At 39.7% G+C, this 22,221-nt stretch overlaps 1 protein-coding gene across 4 annotated transcripts in view; it reads left to right on the forward strand.

The window, feature by feature from the left end:
• mtor (mechanistic target of rapamycin kinase) overlaps nucleotides 1–20,246 on the forward strand; it is an 84,379-nt gene extending 64,133 nt beyond the window's left edge. For 3 of the 4 annotated variants that reach the window (XM_083554642.1, XM_083554641.1, XM_083554643.1), the window contains 23 exons: nucleotides 327–458; nucleotides 2,035–2,150; nucleotides 7,768–7,885; nucleotides 8,291–8,497; nucleotides 10,250–10,350; nucleotides 10,546–10,642; nucleotides 10,736–10,834; nucleotides 11,027–11,149; nucleotides 11,717–11,899; nucleotides 12,039–12,173; nucleotides 13,334–13,508; nucleotides 15,908–16,043; nucleotides 16,640–16,787; nucleotides 16,904–17,026; nucleotides 17,211–17,293; nucleotides 17,680–17,752; nucleotides 17,846–17,920; nucleotides 18,133–18,268; nucleotides 18,637–18,702; nucleotides 18,867–18,947; nucleotides 19,069–19,149; nucleotides 19,792–19,897; nucleotides 19,984–20,246. In XM_083554642.1, the coding sequence (XP_083410768.1) occupies nucleotides 327–458; nucleotides 2,035–2,150; nucleotides 7,768–7,885; nucleotides 8,291–8,497; nucleotides 10,250–10,350; nucleotides 10,546–10,642; nucleotides 10,736–10,834; nucleotides 11,027–11,149; nucleotides 11,717–11,899; nucleotides 12,039–12,173; nucleotides 13,334–13,508; nucleotides 15,908–16,043; nucleotides 16,640–16,787; nucleotides 16,904–17,026; nucleotides 17,211–17,293; nucleotides 17,680–17,752; nucleotides 17,846–17,920; nucleotides 18,133–18,268; nucleotides 18,637–18,702; nucleotides 18,867–18,947; nucleotides 19,069–19,149; nucleotides 19,792–19,897; nucleotides 19,984–19,999 (2,610 nt within the window). In that variant the 3' untranslated portion in view covers nucleotides 20,000–20,246. Of the gene's footprint in view, nucleotides 1–326; nucleotides 459–2,034; nucleotides 2,151–7,767; nucleotides 7,886–8,290; nucleotides 8,498–10,249; nucleotides 10,351–10,545; nucleotides 10,643–10,735; nucleotides 10,835–11,026; nucleotides 11,150–11,716; nucleotides 11,900–12,038; nucleotides 12,174–13,333; nucleotides 13,509–15,907; nucleotides 16,111–16,639; nucleotides 16,788–16,903; nucleotides 17,027–17,210; nucleotides 17,294–17,679; nucleotides 17,753–17,845; nucleotides 17,921–18,132; nucleotides 18,269–18,636; nucleotides 18,703–18,866; nucleotides 18,948–19,068; nucleotides 19,150–19,791; nucleotides 19,898–19,983 lie in introns of those variants that run through there. The other variant, XM_083554644.1, reaches the window with a different exon arrangement.
• Nucleotides 20,247–22,221: the final 1,975 nt, after the last annotated feature.

Here is a 22,221-nt window from a genome sequence, read left to right on the forward strand (position 1 = left end):
CCCCATATGCTGTTATAATAAGCTGCATTCTTAAAGAAAGATGTTTCACTAGATTTTGTAGTGTTTTGTGTGTTTGAGGTATGACTTTAAGAACCGGTTTGGGCCTAAAGTTAGGAAATAATTGAATGCTGCTGCATCCAAACAAATCCTATACAATTGTGCACCTGTAGCTATGCAGCTTTGCGGTAACAGTTTAGGGAAGAAGCACGTATGGCTTGGAAAACGCAATTGTCCCAATACTTTTGCACATATGGTGTATATGCCAAGAAAAGAAAAGAAAGCTGTGTGTTCAGATATTGCCGGTTAATTCGTCTTTCTGTGTCCAGGCTCTGGCTCATAAAACGTTGGTCCTGCTCCTCGGAGTCGACCCGTCCAAACAGCTGGACCAGCCTCTGCCCACAGCCCACCCACACGTGACGTACGCTTACATGAAGTACATGTGGAAGAGTGCACGCAAGGTACGTACACCCGGAGTTTCCTCGGTGTTGTTTACAACCAGACAATGAAGGCCGAAGACAAAACATAACATTTTTGTAACATGGATGTTTTCTTGACTTGTCTCTACTTTGAAATCACGTTTCAGTGCTCCAGACAAGTCTGTCTGGGTTATTCCAAATCTCAAACGTATACACACGGCTTTGTCCGAGGCCATCTGTCTTTTTAAACAGGTCCCATTCTTGTGTAATACATTAGTGGTGTATAAAGCAGCAGTGAGGGAGCTTCAAATGTTAGCTGTTGAGCGTCAGAGGAGCCGGTGCTGAATTGAATTTGAAGAATCCCTCCTCTGAAGGCCAGCTGTGAGAGTTGTTCTCTCACTTCATTTCACTCCTCACTCTTCATCTTCACTGATGATGAGAGAGGAGAAAAAGTCCATTATTTCCACATTGAAGGTCATGGAAAAGTAGGTGTTAGAATGTTTGTGTGCGCGTGTGTATACGCGCGTGTCCACATGCCTGTGGTTATAGGAGTTCCTGCTTTTTCACTTTTCCGAACACCAAACACACGGCAAATGAATCCAAAAACACATCCAGTTCACGTCACCTCTAGAGCACATTGTATTCCTTTTGAAGGACATTTACCTCACTTTACAAAATAACACGTTTCAATATTCTTCATACTACATGGTGGTTAGCGCAGGGTTTTCCTAAGGATTAGGGATCGTGAGGAATAGGGAATTTTGGATTTGGACACGGCTGATATCTTAAAGAAAGGTTCCAAACTCACTGGAGCAAGTGGATAGATTGTGGCAGCCAGAGGCAAAGTAAATAAAATAAAGCTGATTTGAAATGGCAGATCGATCATTTTTATTTCACTTTTATCACTTTTAGCAGTCGACATTGTCACAAAGCAGCTTTCTAGAAATCGGATCTATTTGAAATTGAACTGTATGAAATGTGTACCCTATGGTGTGAGCCAGAGGTGACTTGTGGGAAGCAAAAACTACCTAAGTTGACACTTCATTGGAATCTTGATAGGAACCAGACTCAGAAAGCAACCTGTCAGTGATAGCGTGATTAAAAATAATTTCTCGTCGGTTACTGTGTAGTATTTAATCCAAAAGTCAAAAAGATCTGTTGCATCACACCAAAACGTTTCACTGTTCAGTGATTAAAAAAGCAGAGACTCGAGTGCAATGCGTTTCTCGCAGTTGCAGTCCTACGACTATCCAAAAATGTGAAAAGGACAGAATGGGGGATGGGAATATGATGAATGTTGTCTGTAGTAAACAAAGAGGGAGAGATAAAAGATTTTTAAATGTATTTTTTTTTTTCTTCCCCTCATTATGCACATCATGGTTTAATCCAAAAATAGAAAGCCTATTAAAAGGATAAGTTTTGTTTTTCTACTAAAGTTAACAGTTTTGATTTCAATAGTGTTTTAAAGAGGGCAGTACTGAGCTTGTGCGCGATATAATCTCTCGTCTTCTGCTCTTTTTTACATTTTCAACATTTTATTTTGTCCAGAGTTTCTCATAAAGTAAAAATTATTATTTTTTTTTTTACTCTCTCTGTTCCATGACCTACTCTTGCGCAGATTGATGCATTCCAGCATATGCAGCACTTCGTTCAGGGTATGCAACAGAAGGCTCAGCATGCCATTGCAGCCGAGGACCAACAACAAAAGCAGGAGCTTCACAAACTCATGGCCAGGTCTAAAAGCTCACCACACACACACACACACACACACACAACACACAAATGTTGTTTACACACTAATTTCAGTGTTCTTTTTTTGAATATATCTACACTATATGGCCAAAGTATCCATGTTTGTTGACAGATTTGCAAGTGATTTATATAAACATCCCATTTTGAAGATGCTTTTGGACTGTGTTTGTGGAAAATTGTGCACCTTCAGTCAAAAGGACTTTAGTAAAGTCAGGTACTGATGTAGTGTGAGGAGGTCTGGGGTGCAGCCGACGTGCCAATTCATCCCAAAAGTGTGCAGTAAGGTTGAGATCAGGGATCTAGCAGGCCACTTAAGATCTTCTACTCCAGCTCATGTACACAGCGTCATTGGAACAGGTTTGGGTCTCCCAATTCAAGTGAAGAGTAAATCTAATTCTGCCACATTCAATTCTATTCAATTGTGTGCCTCCAAGTTTGAAGAAGAGCCACATACAGCTAAAAAAGTCAGGTGTCCTTATTTGTTTGTCCATCTGAGATTGAAGATAAAGAGGAAGCACAGGTGATGATCCCTCATCACAGATTCAACTAAGCACGAGTTGCTATTTTGCAGTTTTACATGTCCATGCCATGAATGTGTTTCTTCTGGTTTTCTCCAACCTCACAAAAGCAACTTTTGAGAATTCAGATCCTCCACAACCGATGCCTTGTTCAGGACCTCCCTCGATACGTCATACAGATCCCGATACAAGTTTCTGATGTATAAAAAAGTCACAGAACTACAAAAATAAATAAATCTACAGCTTTGTAGGAAATCTTAAGCACCAATGGTCATTAGAGATCAACTTTTGCTGATGGTAGAACCTTTCTGATATTATTATGCACTGTGACATGAGCTGATTAATAATACAGAAAAACAATGCAGTGCAGTATAGAGAAGTCTAGACAGTACATATGGCTTAGTACAAAAATATATATTTTTTTTAAACTCAGAACAAAATGTTCTGTGTCCTCCCATCATTTTAAACCTTTCCTGGTTTCTTTTTCCTAATCTTCTTTAGTTCCAGGGTTGAGTTTTGTCTTTAGCACGTGTAGATACATGTGGGACTACGAGGTAGCTGTCATCTCTCTCACCACATGCCCTGTTTTTAAAGTATTAGCACTTTATAGACTTACACTTAACCCTCATTAACACGTTCTGGCAGGACTTTCTTTCCTTCCGTATTTCTCCTTGGGTGCAGAACTTGAAGATATGAGTCTGAACTGAATGTAGCATGCTTGTGAAGACATGATATTCAGCATGGAGCCATTTCAATGTGTTATTAAACGACAATCATTTATATGGACCAGCGATCACTTTGGTAGCCATCCATCTATCCCAGAACACTTGAATTGCCATTCTTTAGTATTGAAGTAATTTACATCCATTATATACACTGCTACATCAAATAATAATTGATCAACAACACCGCAATGGCTGTGCCCCAAATAGTGCACTATATGATGTGTAGGAAATCCACGCACAAGAAATAAGTAGGACTCCAGGCACTATGAATGAGCCTCAAAGTATTTAACTATGAAAAACCTGAGGATTGTTTGTCTTTTCTGGGCCTGAGTGCACTTCAAGTAACTGATCTCCTGTCCACTGTCATCTGTAGTTCGCTTCACAGAAACTTGGGTGTGGATGGAAGTGAATGCGAGCTGCATTTGAGGCCTGGCTTCAATTATCATGATTGTTTGATTGGTTTAACTTGGTGGTTTAACACACAAAAGTGCATTTCAATAATTTTTTGTTTTACTTCAAAAGCAAGCAACTGACTGAAAGTCTGTGCTTGTACCATTATCTGTACAAAAAAGGAGCAGTAATTGCACAAAAGTTACTTAAAAGAAAACAAACTTAGGATGATGTCTTTCCCAGAAAAACTCCTCATTCTTGGCTCCTTAATCGATGGATTGTGGACAGCTTTAAGTAAGGTAGAAAACATGGCGGGGTGTGCCATGATACAGAATCATTTTAACAGGGTGACGTAGGAAGGTTAGTGTTACCCTGAAGTTGATTATTTTCCTATTACCGAGCATCACAAAAGTTTTTTCTTTTCTTTTTTCCACTTAATACCAAAATGTTTTGCCACTGATCGGCATTTAATAATCACATCATTCTTTTATCGGTTTTATAGTTATTTTCAATGTTGTTGAGCAGCATGTTAGTCCTTGTTATTATATACATTATAGCAGCCATAAATAGTCAGATGAACGTCTGTGAATTAATTGTTACTGTAGAAACAATAATAGCGTATCAACCTGTGATTTCAATACAGCCAACACCTTTCTGGCCAATCAGATTGTAGGATTCACCAAGCATGTGACTGTGCTCTTTTCGTTCCTGCTTCTAAATAAAGCATTTGGCTCTTGGGCTGACAGCACCTTTTTGCATCATTAGCACCAACCACATTCCCTCATACAGTACGATTCAGGTCACACAGGGAGGCTTTGGAAATGTGTAAAAATGTCGTAACCGTAACTTGGAGCCTTTGCAGCATTTGTGGAATTTGACTGGGGCTAAACGTCTGTCTGATAAGGTCCTACACCTTTCCCAGATCGCATGCTCTGGCATACTTTTACCCCAGAATAATTCACCAATGATGGGTTGCGCAGGAACGGTGCACACCTGGTTCTCTCTGCGCGGCTTCTCTGGAATTTTCTGCTGGGTTTTTTTTTTTTTTGTATAGCCATTTGCAACAGGCAGGTGTTTGGAGGGACTGAGGTCCAGAGAGGAGCACGAGGATAGCAATTTCCTCACTCGTCTGTTTAGTAGTTTGTTTTGGGTTTCTGTAGAAACCTTGTAAAGTCTGTAAACATGTTCTTTAACACTTTTACAGTGTACACATATATACTTTAAAAATTTAACAACTGATATTCATTTCAGACCGTGTCTGCCTCAGGGTGAATCCTGGACCATTCTGTCATTTTTCAGGAATTATAATCAAGCCAGAAAGATTACAGTTCCTGATTGTTGATTTGAGCCCAGTTCAAAGACTGATTAAAGTAACATTATGTTAATATTTGTTTAACGTATGCATTACATTGATGGATGGTCAACACAGGCTTTGATGTTTTTTTCACCCCACATTTCCTGCATATTGGGAGCTTGTGCTCAGTTATTTGGAACCCTAAATCAGTTCATACTGTTCAAGAAATGTGTTTTATCTGGAAGACAGTATATGGACAAAGATACAGCTGTGACTTTTCCAGCTGTATGTGGTTCTTCCCCAAACTGTTGCCAAATTGGAGGAACACACTTTTATAGAGTTTGGATTTGGTGGAATTAGATTTACCCTTCACCAAGCCCCAAACCTGTTCCAGCACAATAATGCCCCTGTGCATAAAACAAGCTCCATGAAGTTTATATGGTTCACATTGGCTGGAATGGAAGATCTTGAGCATCCTGCTAAAGAGCTCTGATCTCAACCCTACTGAACATCTTTGGGATGAATTGGCGCATCGACTGCACCCCAGGGCTTCAATCAGTACCTGACTTTACTAATGTCCTTGTGACTGAATAAGCACAAATCTTCACAAACACACATCAGAATCTAGTGGAACATCTTCCCAGAAGAGTTTAGGTTATTATAATAGCAAATAGGAACTGGAATGTGTTAAATGGGATGTTTAAAAAGCTCATACAAATTAAATGGTCAGGTATCATATATTTCCAGAAGATTGACTACAATGTGCAAATAGTTTTTAGCAAAATCTGAATGTGGTACTTAAAAATATTAAATGGAACGAATGTAAATTCTCACCATATTATAAACATATGCACTAATGAATAGCTTGTTTAAATATAGATTAAGAATTATTGCAGTCACAGTTTATTGGGGCTTTTGTTAAATGTTATATTTCTTAGTTAAGGAATCATGTAGAATATTTTTACGTTTAACAGTAGTGTATTATAGAAAAAGTAAAAAAAAATAAATAAATAAAAAAAAATCTGATTTTATCAGATTTTTAAAAACCTCCCCAAAGAAAACATTGCATGTTTATTTTTTTATTTCATTATTATTTTATTTTACATTCTCATCTCTCCAGTTACAGTTACAGGTTATGGTCTTCTCATAATCCCGTTCTTGGCTGACAGGAGTGGAACTGAATGTGAGCTTCTGCTGTCCAACGTGTGCCAATTTGACATGCATTTCTGCACATGATGGTTGTAACAAACAGTTTATTTTTGTAACTCTAGCCCTCCTGTCAGCTCAAATACAATCTGGCCATTTTCATTTCCACCCAAACATTTACTGGATGGATTTTTTTTTTGTTTCTTTGCTTTTTTCACACCATTCAATGTAAACACTGTAGTGCATGAACATCCATCAGTTTCTAAAAAAAACTCGAACCAGTCCATTTGGCAAAAGTTTTTATCTGTTTTTAATCTGCTTGATTTTATTTTATTTTTTTAATAATTTTTTTTTTTTTAAATCTTGTCCTTTGTTCTGGTTACCAGATAAAAAAAATTGAATTGTAGCATAGCTTTTACGCATAGAACTGAGTTGTTCTGCAATGTCCAGTGGGAACATGGTTTAAAAGGCAGTTCTTTTGTCCACTTTTTTTTTTTTTTTTTACTTGATGTAAGATAAAAAGCCTGCTTATTTGCACCTAAGGACCTGGACGTTATTTGATCCAGAAAAGAAGCTGGCAGGAGAAATCGCTCATTGCACTTTTGCCTTAGCCTGCTGAGAATTTTTATGGCTGCGAGTTATTGGCCCCCTTACTCACAGCCTTTCTCTTACTCAGGCTTAAAATGCGGCAACTTCGCATGACGATCCGTATATGACTAAACGAAATTGCATAACCCCGCGGTTTGGCCCAGTAGACAGTACAGCACAGTGTTAGTGGATGTGGACTTCTAGCTGGCGCTGCCTTTTCACAGAGAGAGCAGGCAGGTAATACCTCTGGCGCACACTCTCATAAACAGTCTGACTTCAGTTCTTTGAGCTTCTCCCAGCCCTTATTGGATTTATGGCAATGGAAGGACAAATGGAATCGATTTTGGCCTGAAGACAGTAATCATTGCACATGTGCGGAGGAAAAAAAGCATCTCCGGAGCGTTCAGTAAATTCCACTCCGTCACTTCAATAATGATATCCAAGGATGACAAATCAAACGTATTGAAAACCTATTTAAAAGTGTTTTCTTCTGTCTGCCAGGGCATCATTTTTATTATTTCCCACGTAGCCCATTTTTGGTTAATTATCTTGTTGGGAAAGTTTTGTGTCAAATCAAAATGTGAGCTTTTGCAAAACAGGGCAATGAAATAAGTCCTCGAGTTCTTGAGAATCTGCGTTTAGACCTTTGGAGCCCTACAGTACATGGAGGTGGGATGGCGTTTTTCTGTTTGCCGGTAGGGATTTGTGAGTATAGTAGGACTATTCTTACAAGTAAGAGACTCAACAGAACCCAGAAAGAATCAAATACAATATGAGCATCCTGAAGGACTTGAGTTCACAGCTGGATAAATACATTTCCTCATTTTGTGTTTCTTCACGTGTGATGCAAATGTTGGAACGCTCACAAGAGGCTTCTCTTCTCATTTCCCAGCCTTTTCCACTTTATGACTCAATGTTCTTCTCATCCCTCTGTGCAGGTGTTTCTTAAAGCTAGGTGAATGGCAGCTGAGTCTTCAGGGCATCAATGAAAGCACCATACCGAAAGTGCTTCAATACTACAGTCACTCCACAGAGCATGATCACAACTGGTACAAGGTGAGCTTTTCGTACTTCACAGGACAGCACGGGCTAGAGTTTTTCCACAACGTGACCAGAAAGTGTTTAGCAAAGTATTTCCTCAATTTGTAGTTTTCATATCCCTCATGAAATGAACCTTAGTCACTGAAAATCTGGAGAAACAGATTGTTCCGTTTAAGCGCGAGACCGAATCAGAGCGAACGCTCTTTTATGACTGCTACTAGTGACTCAGTTTCTACTGTTATGGATATCACTGTCAGCACCCCAAAACATAATTCTTTTGGCCTAAACTTTACGTAATATGATCTAAAATATAATTAAGGACCCACCATCATTTTCCTGGAACAAATTACATTTTTCTCTAAAAATGTTGTCTAAAGTAGTAAGACTTAGTAACAGACAAATTGATTGTAACCCACACAGGCTTGGCACGCCTGGGCTGTAATGAACTTCGAGGCTGTTCTACACTATAAGCACCAGAACCAAGTCCGTGATGAGAAGAAGAAGCTCCGGCATGCCAGCGGTGCCAGCGCCGCCAGCGCCAACAGTGAAGCCAGCAATAGCGATAGTGAAGCTGACAGCGCTGATCACAGCCCGGTGCCTTCACCTGGCCAGAAAAAGGTCAACGAGGTGAGTACAATCACTCATGACTACTGTATGGCACTTTATCATGGAGATTAGTGGTGTCCCTGACTATGGATTTACATAGTCGAATCAGAAGTCTTGCCTAGTCGACTGACAGTTGAATTAAATCACACATTAATGTACAGAATGAAATTAGAGCATAATATACATTTACAGAATCTCCCAGACATTGTTAAATATTGAAATCTTGTTGCCGACAAGATGCTCCTGTGTCTATCACGGATCATGGAAATTTAAATTTGTCATGGGGGGGTGGAATTATGCACGCACTTTATGTTGCATTACATAATAGGCTGTATATTAACTTATTGGGAGGAAAACACTATTTCTATGTGAAATCAGACACCCCCGTATAACCCAAATGGCACAGTCCTCGTTTTATCACCCCTCTGCGAAGATTCGACTGGGAGATGTTCAGGTCAAATATTACAACAGCGGGGGACAAATGCGAACTCGATGCCGGGGTACTGGGTCTTTTATGGTCTAGTTTGAGTATTTAGAAACTGCTGATCGCCTGTGATTTTCACACTTAGCAGTGTCTAAGGTTTTCTCAGGTGGAGTGGTGGCGGAGGTGGGATTGAGACAGGTGAAAATATCTTGTTGATTTAAAAAAAGACTCATTGAAGTTGACAGGCTGGTTATGATATTTCAAATAATCACTATTTCTAACAGTGGTAAGCAAAAAAAAAATCACAACATCTGGAAGGTAGGAGGAATTGTCCAATTTATTATTTTTTTTTCATGTTTCACATGTTAGTTTTGAGTTTTGTGTGGTTCCATTCCGTTCTGTGGTTCTGCACTGTATTTGGTTGGAATGACAATAAAATCCGACTTGACTTGACTTGAATACAACAGCAGAAGACCACATCGAGTTTGACAGGAATTCGGGGCTATAGTTTAAGATAACTCGGTGATATTGTATTTTGTTCTGCTTTTCTGCTCAGCACAGTTTGTAACAAGTGGCATTTTACTGCTATCTTTATATATTCTGGCTATTCTTCTCTGAATATTCTTCTTCTTATCAACAAGATGCTTCTTGATGTAGGATCGTCTTTCTTGCAGGAAAATCTCAGGAGAAAAGCACTTTTTGAAATAGTCAAACCAGCCTTTCCAGCATCAACAACTATTCCCCGTCCAACAAGATCACATTTTTTGTGACGCTCTGATGTTTGATAAAAACAATATCTGAAGCTTTTGCATGATCTTCATGATTTTTTGCGCCGCTGCCAGACGGTTGGCTTATTGGATAATTGCACGAATGAACAGGGTTACAGCTGTTCCAAATAAAGTGGAACCTGAGTACAGATTATTAACAAAGTAATACTGGTCCCAGTGAGCTTTCAGCTTTCATTTTTTTTATTTTATTAAAAAAAAAAAAAAATGATTTTTTGTTTAGAAATGTGGGTCACAATTTCTTTAAAAGAAATTTCTTTCAAAAGAATGTTTTCTGTGCAGTTGCCAGGGGGGTCATTTGCTTATTACACTTGATGTGAATAATCATTGTACTGTCAGCTTGAAGGTTCATTCATCACCTTTTCTCAGAAAACCACTACATTAATCATAATGTGCACTAAAATTAACTATTGCAAATATTCGTCGTAATTTATTGAATTTCATGTCTGATGCTATTGCCTTGAGCATTAAGGAAACACTGTAGGTTTAGTTAGCAGTGATGAATTCCAGGAACTTATATGTGCTTGTAGGTGTTGATTGGATATTTATGTCTCTGTTGAATAGGATTTGTCCAAGACCCTGCTGCTGTACACAGTTCCTGCTGTGCGGGGATTTTTCCGATCTATATCCCTGTCACGTGGAAACAACTTGCAGGACACTCTGAGGTGAGCTAACACATAAAACAAACATGACTGATCATTATTATGTGGAGAGGGTGCCCTCTTGTGCTGGTGCCAGTCTTTATTAAAAGTCTGTGGGAATAATTGTAATTGTTGTTGTTGTTTTTTTTTTACTTTTGCTCATTTGTCATTTTCTATCCTATTCCATTCCCATTCAATTTCAAACTCTCACTGTTTCAGAGTTTTGACCTTGTGGTTTGATTATGGTCATTGGCCCGAAGTGAACGAAGCTCTCGTGGAAGGAATTAAAACTATACAGATAGATACGTGGTTACAGGTAAGATTAAACGTTTGATGTAGTCACTTCTTGTGCACGTAGACATCATCCCTTCATTCTAACTCTAATTCATTCCCTCTCTTTTCGGGTCAGGTTATTCCTCAGCTGATAGCCCGTATCGATACCCCTCGCCCGCTGGTGGGACGCCTCATTCATCAGTTACTCACCGACATTGGCCGCTATCACCCACAGGTAACTGAAAGTGTTTAATGACTCTATTTGGATAGTAACATTGGATTCTTGTGATACTTTCTTGCGTTTCTTAATGTAGATTCATTCTTTAGTGATTATTTTCAATATATTTATTTACTTCTTTAATACAAGACTTTAAAAAAAACACGAATTTTAATATAAATTTGGATTCTCCGTCTATGTTTTTTGCAGGCTTTGATCTACCCGTTGACTGTGGCCTCCAAGTCTACCACTACAGCTCGCCACAATGCTGCCAATAAAATCCTAAAGAACATGTGTGAGCACTGTAACACTCTGGTCCAGCAAGCCATCATGGTATGTTCTTGCAAACGCGCACACATCCACTAAGCGGAAAAAAGTAAAGAATCCAGGTGGCTTAGCAGAGCTGAATTGAGAGAAAAGTATTTCACAAAAACTGCAGCTTGTGGCCAAGAAACCAGGAAGTGCCATATGTGGTTCTTTTTTATAAAGCTGTTATCACCAAGTTGGAGGCACACAATTGTATGATGACTTTAAAGGCAGTAGCAATACATTTTCCAATTTTCCAGCATGACACTGTCCCTGTACACAAAGTGAGCTCCATGAAGATATGGTTTACATGGGTTGAAGTGAAAGATCTTGAGTGGCCTGTTCTAGAGCACTGACTGCAACCCTGTTGAACACCTCTGGGATGAATTGGAATGCTGACTGCACCCCAGACCTTCTTACTCTACACCAGTACCTTACTTTACTAAGACCTGTAGTTACTGAACGAGCACAAATATCCACAAGAACACGCCAACATGTAGTGGAACTTCTAAAAGATTTTTTATAAAAAAAAAAAAGCATTTTGTCCATGTAGTGATGTATTAAACCATGATAAAAACTTTACACTCTTTACAGGTGAGTGAGGAGCTGATCAGGGTAGCCATCTTGTGGCATGAAATGTGGCATGAGGGCTTGGAGGAGGCGTCTCGCTTGTATTTTGGTGAAAGGAACGTCAAGGGCATGTTTGCTGTTCTGGAACCCCTTCACGCAATGATGGAGAGAGGACCTCAGACCCTAAAAGAGACCTCCTTTAACCAGGTTTGTAGTCTTCTCACTCCAAGAGGCTCAGGAAGAAATAACTCTATTTTAATAAGACTTAATAATGTATTTCTGTTTAAACTAAGAGTTTGAGAGCGCTCTAAACTGCTCTGTTGTAAGCAAGCTCGTGCTTTAACAGGCATACGGTCGTGATCTGATGGAAGCGCAGGACTGGTGCAGGAAGTACATGCGCTCGGGTAACGTGAAGGATCTGACCCAGGCCTGGGACCTTTATTATCATGTCTTTCGCAGAATCGCCAAGCAGCTTCCACAGGTGAGCAAAAATAATGAGCAATCTTCTAGGGCTTGACCAGTATACGTGAGAAGTTTAGATTTTCAGATACTCTCTCAGGGGGGGAAACATGGTATAAGGAAGCAAGATTTCTATCTATCCCAGGCTTTTATTATTAGGTTTTCCATTTTTGCTTGCGCTAGCATTTCTTTTAGCTGATATCCAAGACAAGACACGGCATCAGCAGTGACTGAGAAGGTGCACGAGAAATACAGTCGTGGTTGTAATAAACAAAATAAAGGCCGGTTCTTTTTTACGCCATTGTTCTTTGTTTTAGGTCAAGGAGTCAAACTGAGCACAAGCTGTCCAGTCAAATATAAAATAACATGAAATGACCGACACCAGACCTGTAAGTTCGGCGTTGTTCGGATTGAATAGGCAATGAGTAAGCAGTTATGGACATCAAATATTTTAGATCACGAATGCCTGTCTTTCTTTAAGTGTGTGTGTGAAATAGTTTTCCCCATAACATGCTTATTTTGTAATGGACGAGACCTGATGATATAATACAGTGCTCAGCCGTAATAATCTCATTGTTGAGCTGGTGATAGATTTTTATTGATCGATTTGATCCAAACCAGCCGTCACTGGTCTCTATTACAGTCAAAAGTACAGACTACAAAGGCAAGTAATGTGAAACTGCTGCACGTGTCACCATAAAAAAAAATAATGTTAGGGTTTTTATCTAATATTACAAACGCACAATTTGCAGACACACCCATCTCAATCAGTATACTTTTCTCTACTTTTTTTTTTATTTATTAACATTAATAATCCTTCTCTTTCATTGGAATTTTGATTCGCCTCAGTCAGTAAAAGAGTGTATCCTTCGTAAGGCTTCGTTTTATTTTCTCAGTGATATTATGTTCCTGGATTATTTTTCCCCCACCTTTCCGTCATGAGTGACAAGAAACAGGGATTCGTTCGAAAAAGGATCATGTTGTTGTTCTATGATGTTATTTCAGGTGGTGTGAATTTCACTGCCTTACCTGCTGTGTAGTTATAATATATCATTGCATCTATCCAAGAAAAACAGCTTCGTAGCACAGGCCTGAAGATTGACAGGTCGGAAAAGGAACGCGAGACGTACAGAGAGAGAGATAAGCGTTAAAATGTCTGCTTTTATACGTATTTGTTTTCAGCTCACGTCTCTGGAGCTGCAGTACGTCTCACCCAAACTGCTCATGTGTCGCGACTTGGAGCTCGCTGTGCCTGGCACTTATGACCCCAACCAGCCAATCATACGCATCCAGTCTATTGCACCTTCGCTACAGGTCATCACCTCCAAGCAGAGACCACGCAAGCTGACAATCATGGGTAAGGCCAAGATGTAGAAACGAGTTTAACTACAAATGCTGCAAAAGACAAACAAAATGCGAAAGGATAAAGATGGAGGGGTATAATAGTATCTGAAAGGATAAAGATGGAGTGGTATAATAGTATCTGAAAGGATAAAGATGGGGGGGTATAATAGTATCTGAAAGGATAAAGATGGAGGGGTATAATAGTATCTGAAAGGATAAAGATGGAGTGGTATAATAGTATCTGAAAGGATAAAGATGGGGGGGTATAATAGTATCTGAAAGGATAAAGATGGAGGGGTATAATAGTATCTGAAAGGATAAAGATGGAGGGGTATAATAGTATCTGAAAGGATGAGGATCACAGTAGGGGTTGCATAGGCAAGTCAAGTAAAACATTCACTAACCACCACTGTCTGTATTTTGACTATTCGCGTGGTGGAAAAAAGTCCAAATATACTATGTTACACAGAAAAAAAAGAATAGATGAAGTTAATTCTATACTCAATACATGAAAAACTGGGAAATGTATTTATTTTTTTTGTTACATATTTTTTTTGGCATCACTTTGCATCATGTGTGGAAGTATGCACCCTATTTTTCTCCACTTCCACAATTAATCCCGCAGTTATTTTGTTGTTTAAAGTTAAATACAGTTGAAATAATGCCTTGCCATGTGGCGAAGCGAATTTTGTCATGACCATGTGCAAGTGAGCGCATTCCAGTCCTGACTAAGGCTGAGACTGTTGATGGAAATGAGCTTCCATGCTGTGCAGTCATATTTTCAAGTCAAGTGATTTTAGCTGAGCCATGTCTTCTTGGTTATCCACACTCGCATTGTAAAAAGTGACATTTATTATTTTGCAGAATGCACGTATACGATATAGTCAAAAGTATTGGGATGTCAGACTTTTCCAGCCATGTGTTATTCTTCCCCAAATTGTTAGCAAAGTTGGAGGCATTGTTTAGGATGTATTTGGGTGGCATTCGATTTTCCATTCACTTGAACTAGGGGACCGAAACCTGTTTTAGCATGATAATGCCTCCGTGCACAAACGAGCTCCGTGAAGAAATGTTTCGCATGGGTTAAATCTTTTTTTTTTCCCAACCTGCTTTAAAGCTCTGACCTCATTGAACCCTGTCGAACACCCGAGATTAATCGGATCGTCGACTGAACCCCAGGCTTCTCAATCTCAAGCCCTTGTGGCTGAATGAGAACAAATATCCACAATCCACTCCAAATCTAGTGGAAAGTCGTCCTAAAATGGGGACTGAATGTAGCATGGGATCTTCAAAAAAGCACATATGAAGGTTATGGTCAGGTGTCCTCAAACTTTTGTGCATATAGTCTATTTAACTCTTCATTTTGAACATGACAACAAAGAAGCATTAAATCTGAAAATGTAATTTGTTGTCCGTATTTGGCTGTTCATTAAAGTTCTGTTGGATGCATTTGTACTGAATCATAGAAGAGGCAAGATAATTTTACATGCTACATTTTTTATAATTACTTGTTGACTTGTCAAGAAAATCAAAGGTTTTTGGGACAATACAGGACCTGCCATTGTAAATCGGTTGCTAAGAAAATAGGTCCATTGCAAATACAGTTACTGGTGTAACAGTGAACGATTTTGAGATACCTAAGCTGAGATCAGAATTTTTCTTCAGCTTGGTTTACTCAGACCAACAGACATTTAAACTGCTTCCCACTTTGCATCTGCGTAAATGCACCATGATGTGCACAGCAGCAACCTGAAGTTCAGGCCTACACACACACACACATTCTCTTATGCTCCTTACTGGTCCAGCAGCCCAGGTTCATTTTGTGAACAGAGTTTTTATTCTCGCCAGACACGGCATTTATCTGTCTGCGATTCTCATCGAGTGCTGACCGCGTCGTCTGTCTGCCTATTTCGCGCTGTCTTCCTCCGTCACTGTTTTCCATTACGCGTGCTCTGCTGCTTTAGCTTTTAATGGCTGCTCTAAACACCTCCATTGTCCATTGTTTTCACACGGGGAGCAGTAACCTGAACAGTTCCAGTCAGACAAAACAATCTGCTCGAAACCGACGGAAAAGCTTTACTACTTGAGGCAGCTGTTGAAGAAATACAGACCGCTTGCTGTATCGTTTTATTGAGTTTGTTCAGCATGCGGCATGTAGGTTTTATTTAGTGGAATCGGGATCTTACTGTACTCTGCAGTTTAGCAGTCTTTCAGCACGTATCATTTTATTTGTCCTCACTGAACTCTGTGGAGTTAGATTTAATGTGTAAAGTGATCCAAAACTTATGGAAAGGACATCTGGGTTTTGTGGGCCCGAGTAGTGCGCTTCCCGTTCTTATTACGCCAAGTACAGTGTATCTGAGATCATATCTGTTTTACTAGTCTGAACTGTTTCTCTACCGCTCCCTACAGGCAGCAACGGACACGAGTTCATGTTCCTGCTCAAGGGTCACGAAGATCTACGGCAAGACGAGAGGGTGATGCAACTCTTCGGGCTCGTCAACACCCTGCTGGCTAATGACCCAGCGTCTCTCCGCAAGAATCTTAGGCACGCCAAAGTCGATTTTAAGTGCTGCTTATGCAAAAAAAAAAACATTTGAATGAAGTGTTTTGTTTCCTTATGGTTGTTAAATATGTACTTGTATACAGCTGCAGTTTGATAAGCCCTGAAATATTATTGAGCACTTACATCACTTAAAGCTGCCATTCTTATAGCCCATGAACAAGGCTCTTATTTCTCTGTGCTCCAGGGCTGCATCATAACTGACCCTGTGCTCTGACCCCAGCTTTTTGGGGCATTTCTGAGATATAGAGAAAAAAATTATAGACAGACTAGATATAGACAGACATCTAAACAAAGTGAAGACATGGATAATCTGAAACAATGAATAAGAAAAAAATTCTCTGTGATATCTAAAAATTAAACACTTGGGGCATGTGGAAAGAGCACAAACGTCTACAACAGTACTTTTAAATCAAGTGGAACACCTCCAGAAAATGTGAAAAAACCTTTTTGTCCATATAGTGTAGATAACCATTTAATATAAACCTGCATCGAATATCCGTTATGGATTAGGTCGGTTGTGATTACGTTTGGTGAAGTAGTGTTTTAGCTCCCCTATTCCGTTTTGTGTGTATGCGCAGTATCCAGCGGTATGCCGTGATTCCCCTGTCCACTAACTCTGGCCTGATTGGTTGGGTTCCTCACTGCGACACGCTGCACGCTCTGATTCGAGATTATCGTGAAAAGAAGAAGATCTTGCTGAACATCGAGCACCGCATTATGCTCAGGGTACACCAAACCACAATCTTGTTCAGCTCTGACACAATATTCAATCCACGGTGGCCCAGTAAAGAATACCTTTTCATTGTCACACTTGGAAAGCTGTGTGCTATATTTTTCCTCAGATGGCTCCAGACTACGACCACTTGACTCTTATGGAGAAAGTAGAAGTGTTTGAGCATGCTGTGAATAACACTGCAGGGGACGACCTTGCCAAGCTGCTGTGGTTGAAGAGTCCCAGCTCAGAGGTCTGTTCTCTTCCTTTTTCTCGTATTCCCTTGTAACCTTTTTCCCTTCAGAATACTCAGAAACGTGTATCAGTACATGCTTCCTTATAAAAGTTAGAGCATATTGTAATTATACCTATGCATACTAAAATCTTTCTTTTCCTTCATATACCACATGAACTCCTAATGTGTTCTCTTTCTGCAGGTGTGGTTTGACAGGAGAACCAATTACACTCGCTCCCTCGCTGTAATGTCCATGGTTGGATATATCCTAGGACTCGGAGACAGGTACAGACACTAACTTTTAATGTTAATGTATAACAAAGTAAATATATAATAATAAATGCATATCAACATTTTGCATCCTAATAAACGTATATGCAACTATGAAGCTGTTGAATTATTGGTCAGAAGTTGTTAATCATTTGACTACTATTACATATGTGATTACTTGTGATTTGTAAGGACATGTATTTTGTATATAACAGCTATTTTTACTTAATGGTACAGGGAATAAATGCTCACTGGTGGAATCCCTGGAGAATAATCGACTTGCGGCAACATTTCACCTCAGCAAACTTCACACCACCCCGTTGTTGATTATTTTTCTAGAACAGAACACCCCGGGGATGTTTTATTCCAGATTTATTCACGTTCATCTCTTACGTTCGCAGACATCCTTCTAACCTGATGCTGGACAGACTGAGTGGAAAGATCCTTCACATTGACTTTGGGGATTGTTTTGAAGTAATGTTTTCTCAGGTTTTCAATCATGACAATATGCAAACATAAGTTGTGGTTTCACCTCCAAATAATATTGATTGTTGCCCTGTTTTAAAGGTTGCCATGACCAGAGAGAAATTCCCTGAGAAAATCCCCTTCAGGCTGACCAGGATGCTGACAAATGCCATGGAGGTAAAATACATGCAGACGTAGGGGTAACTGGTGTGTACTACTGTACAATCCTGATCCAGTATCACTGTGATAGTACACTGTAGTACGTATTGTTATGTATAACAGAATTAGGGTGGTATTACTATTCAAATAGTTCCTTTCAAGGCATATTTTTAGTTGTCACAATTTCTTTATCCATTTCTTCGACTCTTATCACATCTTTGTGTTTTCAGGTTACAGGGTTGGATGGAAACTACCGGATTACGTGCCACACAGTGATGGAGGTGCTGCGAGAGCACAGAGACAGTGTCATGGCCGTGCTGGAGGCCTTCGTATATGACCCCTTGCTCAACTGGAGGCTTATGGACAGTAAGCGGAGTCTTTTCATTTCCATTGCGCAGTGCACAGCAATATATGGAAAATGGTCTGCGCATTGTCAATACATGAGCAGCGTGTTTCTGAGGTGCTGATTTTAAGATAACAGACAAAGTGTGCGAGGACAAACCGCACAAATGGTTCTCATGGCGAGACAAATGCGTGCGCATTACATGTCCTCCATTGATTGTATGTATTCTGATCAGTAATGCGAAACGAGAAGCATCATCATTAACGTTTCTAATATAATAAAGATTGTGTGTGTATGTGTCTGAGAAATGGGATTAAAAAAATTTAATGGGAACATTTTACATTCTGATGGAGAGTCTGATATTTGTATTATGTTGTCACATTTCTCTCAGCTAACACTAAAGGAACCAAGCGTTCAAGGACCAGGACTGACTCCTACACAGCTGGACAATCTGTCGGTGAGTCCGTTGCATCAACCACCATCATTCACAGTAGAGAAGGTCATTTTCAATGGCCGATAATAAATGCATATATTTATTTATTTATTATGAGAAGAAATGAGATGAGCACATGAGGAAGTTAGGGTGCTCTTCTAACCAGATGCTTTATGTGTCAATGGCAGAAACAATAGAGGGGATAGACCTGGGAGAGACCACTCACAAAAAGCCAGGAACCACCGTGCCTGAATCCATTCACTCGTTCAGTAAGTCTGGCTTTCTTCTGGATATGCACTTTATGTCCAAATCAGCACCATCATTCTGATTATTCTTAAAGAGAGACGTGATATTAGTCATTTGACAATCCAACATATTGTCTTTGAGCAGTCGGAGATGGCCTCGTGCAACCTGAAGCCTTGAACAAGAAAGCCATCCAGATTATCAACAGGGTGCGAGACAAACTGACAGGTGAGTTCTCGTCTAGCTCCTAAAACACACTGTCCTTCTGGATGAACGTTGCTTTGTTTATGGGAGAAATTTTTATGTATGTTTGGACCACATTTAGGTCCCCAGTTGCTGTTAGAATAAACTCCACTCTTCTGGAAGATGTTCCACTAGATTTTGTAGTGTGTTTGTGGAGATGTGTTCTCATCAAGCCACAAGGGTTTTAGTAAAATCGTAGGTGATGTAGGTGAGTTGTAGAGGTCCAATTAATCCCAAAGGTGTTCAATAGGGTTGAGGTCAGAACTCTATAGCAGGGGATCTTCCACTCCAACCCATGTAAAGCATGTCTTTAATGGAGCTCACTTTGTGCACGGGAGCATTGTCATGCTGGAACAGGTTCGGTTCTTCTGGTTCAAGCGGAGGGAAATCTTATGCTACAGCATCCAAGGACGTTCTTATAGAATTGTTTTTCCAATTTCTTGAGGAACGTTTTGCGGAAGATCCACACGTGGTGTCCCAATACTTTTGCCTAAAAAGTGTATATCAACAGAACAGAATACAAATAGAAACACTGCAATATAACTAAAACCTGTGACACTGTCGTACACACTTAATTCATGTATGTGATGATGAATGTATCACTTATAACACATGATGTCATTGCAGGAAGGGACTTCTCTCATGATGAGACCCTCGATGTCCCGACACAAGTAGAGCTGCTGATTAAACAAGCCACGTCACATGAGAACCTGTGCCAGTGTTACATCGGATGGTATGTACAGGAGCTCGGTAAAATAGTGTCCTTTTCTCTGACACTGGTAATTAATGATTCATTTTCTTTCTGTTTTCTCTTCTCAGGTGTCCGTTTTGGTAGAGCTGCTGTTATATCTGTGTTATTTAATAAATAAAAAAAAACCTATGTGTTCTGTAATGTTCAAGACAAATCTGCTACACAGGCTCAAGAGAGCTGCATGAATTTGACATTTTAAAGTACGTCTGCCTTTTATTCATTTAATCGTGGACTACATGAAATTTATGAATGACTGAGCAAAAATACTTTAAAAGTGTAATTCCCGAACAAAATAGAATTTCTTGGCCAATAAATTTGAAAGCGTACTGAACGTTTCCAGTCTCGTTTTTTTTTTTTTCACCGTAGGTTGTGAACGCGCTTTAAAGCTGCGGTGGGAAATTCCGGGTATATCCGGGTCCAGATTTGACTCGCATGCTAATGATGAGCTTCTTAAACTGGCAAGATCCAAGTGTGTTTGAAAGAGAGCAAATGATTTATCTGTGTGACTCCGCAGGAACAAAAGACGTATGTTTTATATACGTATGTTATATATATGTTTATCAGTAATAAATATTTTGTCTGATGGCCTGTGCTTTATGAACTACATGGACAAAAGTTTGTGGACACCTCGCCTGTTTTTATAAGAATCTCCATTCTTCTGGGAAGATGTTTGACTAGATTTTGGACTGTGCTTGTGGATTCATTCAGACACAAGGTCAGATACTGATGGAGAGTAATGAGGACTGAGATGCACTCAATTAATCCTAAAGGTGTTCAATAGGGTTGAGGTCAGAGCTCTATATAACAGGCCACTCAAGATCTTTCACTCCAACCCAATAAGCCATATCTTCATGGAGCTGACTTTGTGCACATGAGTAATGTCATGTTCGAGTTCGAGTGAAGGAAAATTGTAATTCTACCACATCCTATACAATTTTGTGGTAACAGTTTGGGGAAGAACCACATTTTCATTTCATCTTCTCCCGCTTATCCGTAAGGAAGAACCACATATGACTGGAAAAGTCATATGCCCCAATACACATCAGTACTTGGTTCTAAGTTGACACAGAAAATCCCTTTTTGTGCTCATGTACAAGTTCTGTTTGTATCTAAACGCCCAAATCGCTCTTTGTATCTTCAGCGTCTGGCTTCAAACCTCGAATACACTCTGGTGGAACCGTCACGGAGCTACATGCACACATACATTCAAGTGAACCGTCATCACTGCTATATAGCAATGATCCAATTTTCATATGCAAGATATGGGGAGGTGGTAGCTCAGTGGTTAAGGCTCTGGGATACTGAGGTATCACAAAGCTTCCACTTCGAGCTGTGGGCAGTAATAATAACGTAATTTGCAAAGAATAACAATTTTCCTGTGGGGTCAATAATAAAAAAAAAGGTACACAGTGCTGATAGGACATGAATAAAGTGCACTGAAACACTGATACACACAGTTTAACATAAACCAGTCTATATACTGGATATTGTTAAGGGGAGGACATGGGGGGGAAAATGCATCTGGAAAATAATCTGGGATGATTATAACACTGGATTCTGGAGCTCTGAGGTCATTTTTAACTCAGCAATGGAAGAAGGACTGAAAAGGCTTAAACAATGCAGCTGTGTACATGAAGCAGATAATTTTATAGCCTCTGTGTGTTTATCAATCCATGTATATGAATGTAAAGCAAATATATAAAGCTTAATAGTAAGTAATGGAGGAAAATAGAGTAATTAGGTGTAAAATAAGGAAATGTGGATAAAATGAATTCTTTTGGCTGCTCTCGTTCGGGGTCGCCACAGCAGATCATGCGTCTCCATATCACTCTGCCCTTTACATCTCCCTCTTACAAACTAACCACCTGCATGTCTTCTCTCACCACATCCATAAACCTCCTACTTGGTCTTCCTCTTTTCCTCCTTCCTGGTGGCTCCATCCTCAGCATTCTCCTACCGATATACCCCATGCCCAAACCATCTCAGTCGTGCCTCTCTCGCCTTGTCCCCAAAAAAAGTCCTGCATGCACTGCCCTTTAATAAACTCATTCCTAGTCCTATCCGTCCTCGTCACTCCCAATGAACATCGCAGCATCTTCAACTCTGCCGCCTCCAGCTTCACTTCCTGTCTGTTAGTCACTGGCAAAAAGTGATGAAATATTAAGTAAATGATGAATAAAAAGAGAAAATACATGTAAAAATAAATAAAAGTCTGCACCAGGTTGCACTGTGACTTGCTCCTGTATATTCTATGAAGGAACTTGGACGTGGTGCATGCAGTAAGGGTTTTTTATTTACAATTTTTG

The sequence above is a fragment of the Silurus aristotelis genome (genome assembly GCF_946808225.1).
Source record: "Silurus aristotelis genome assembly, chromosome: 11".
Classification (NCBI taxonomy): Eukaryota; Metazoa; Chordata; class Actinopteri; order Siluriformes; family Siluridae; genus Silurus; species Silurus aristotelis.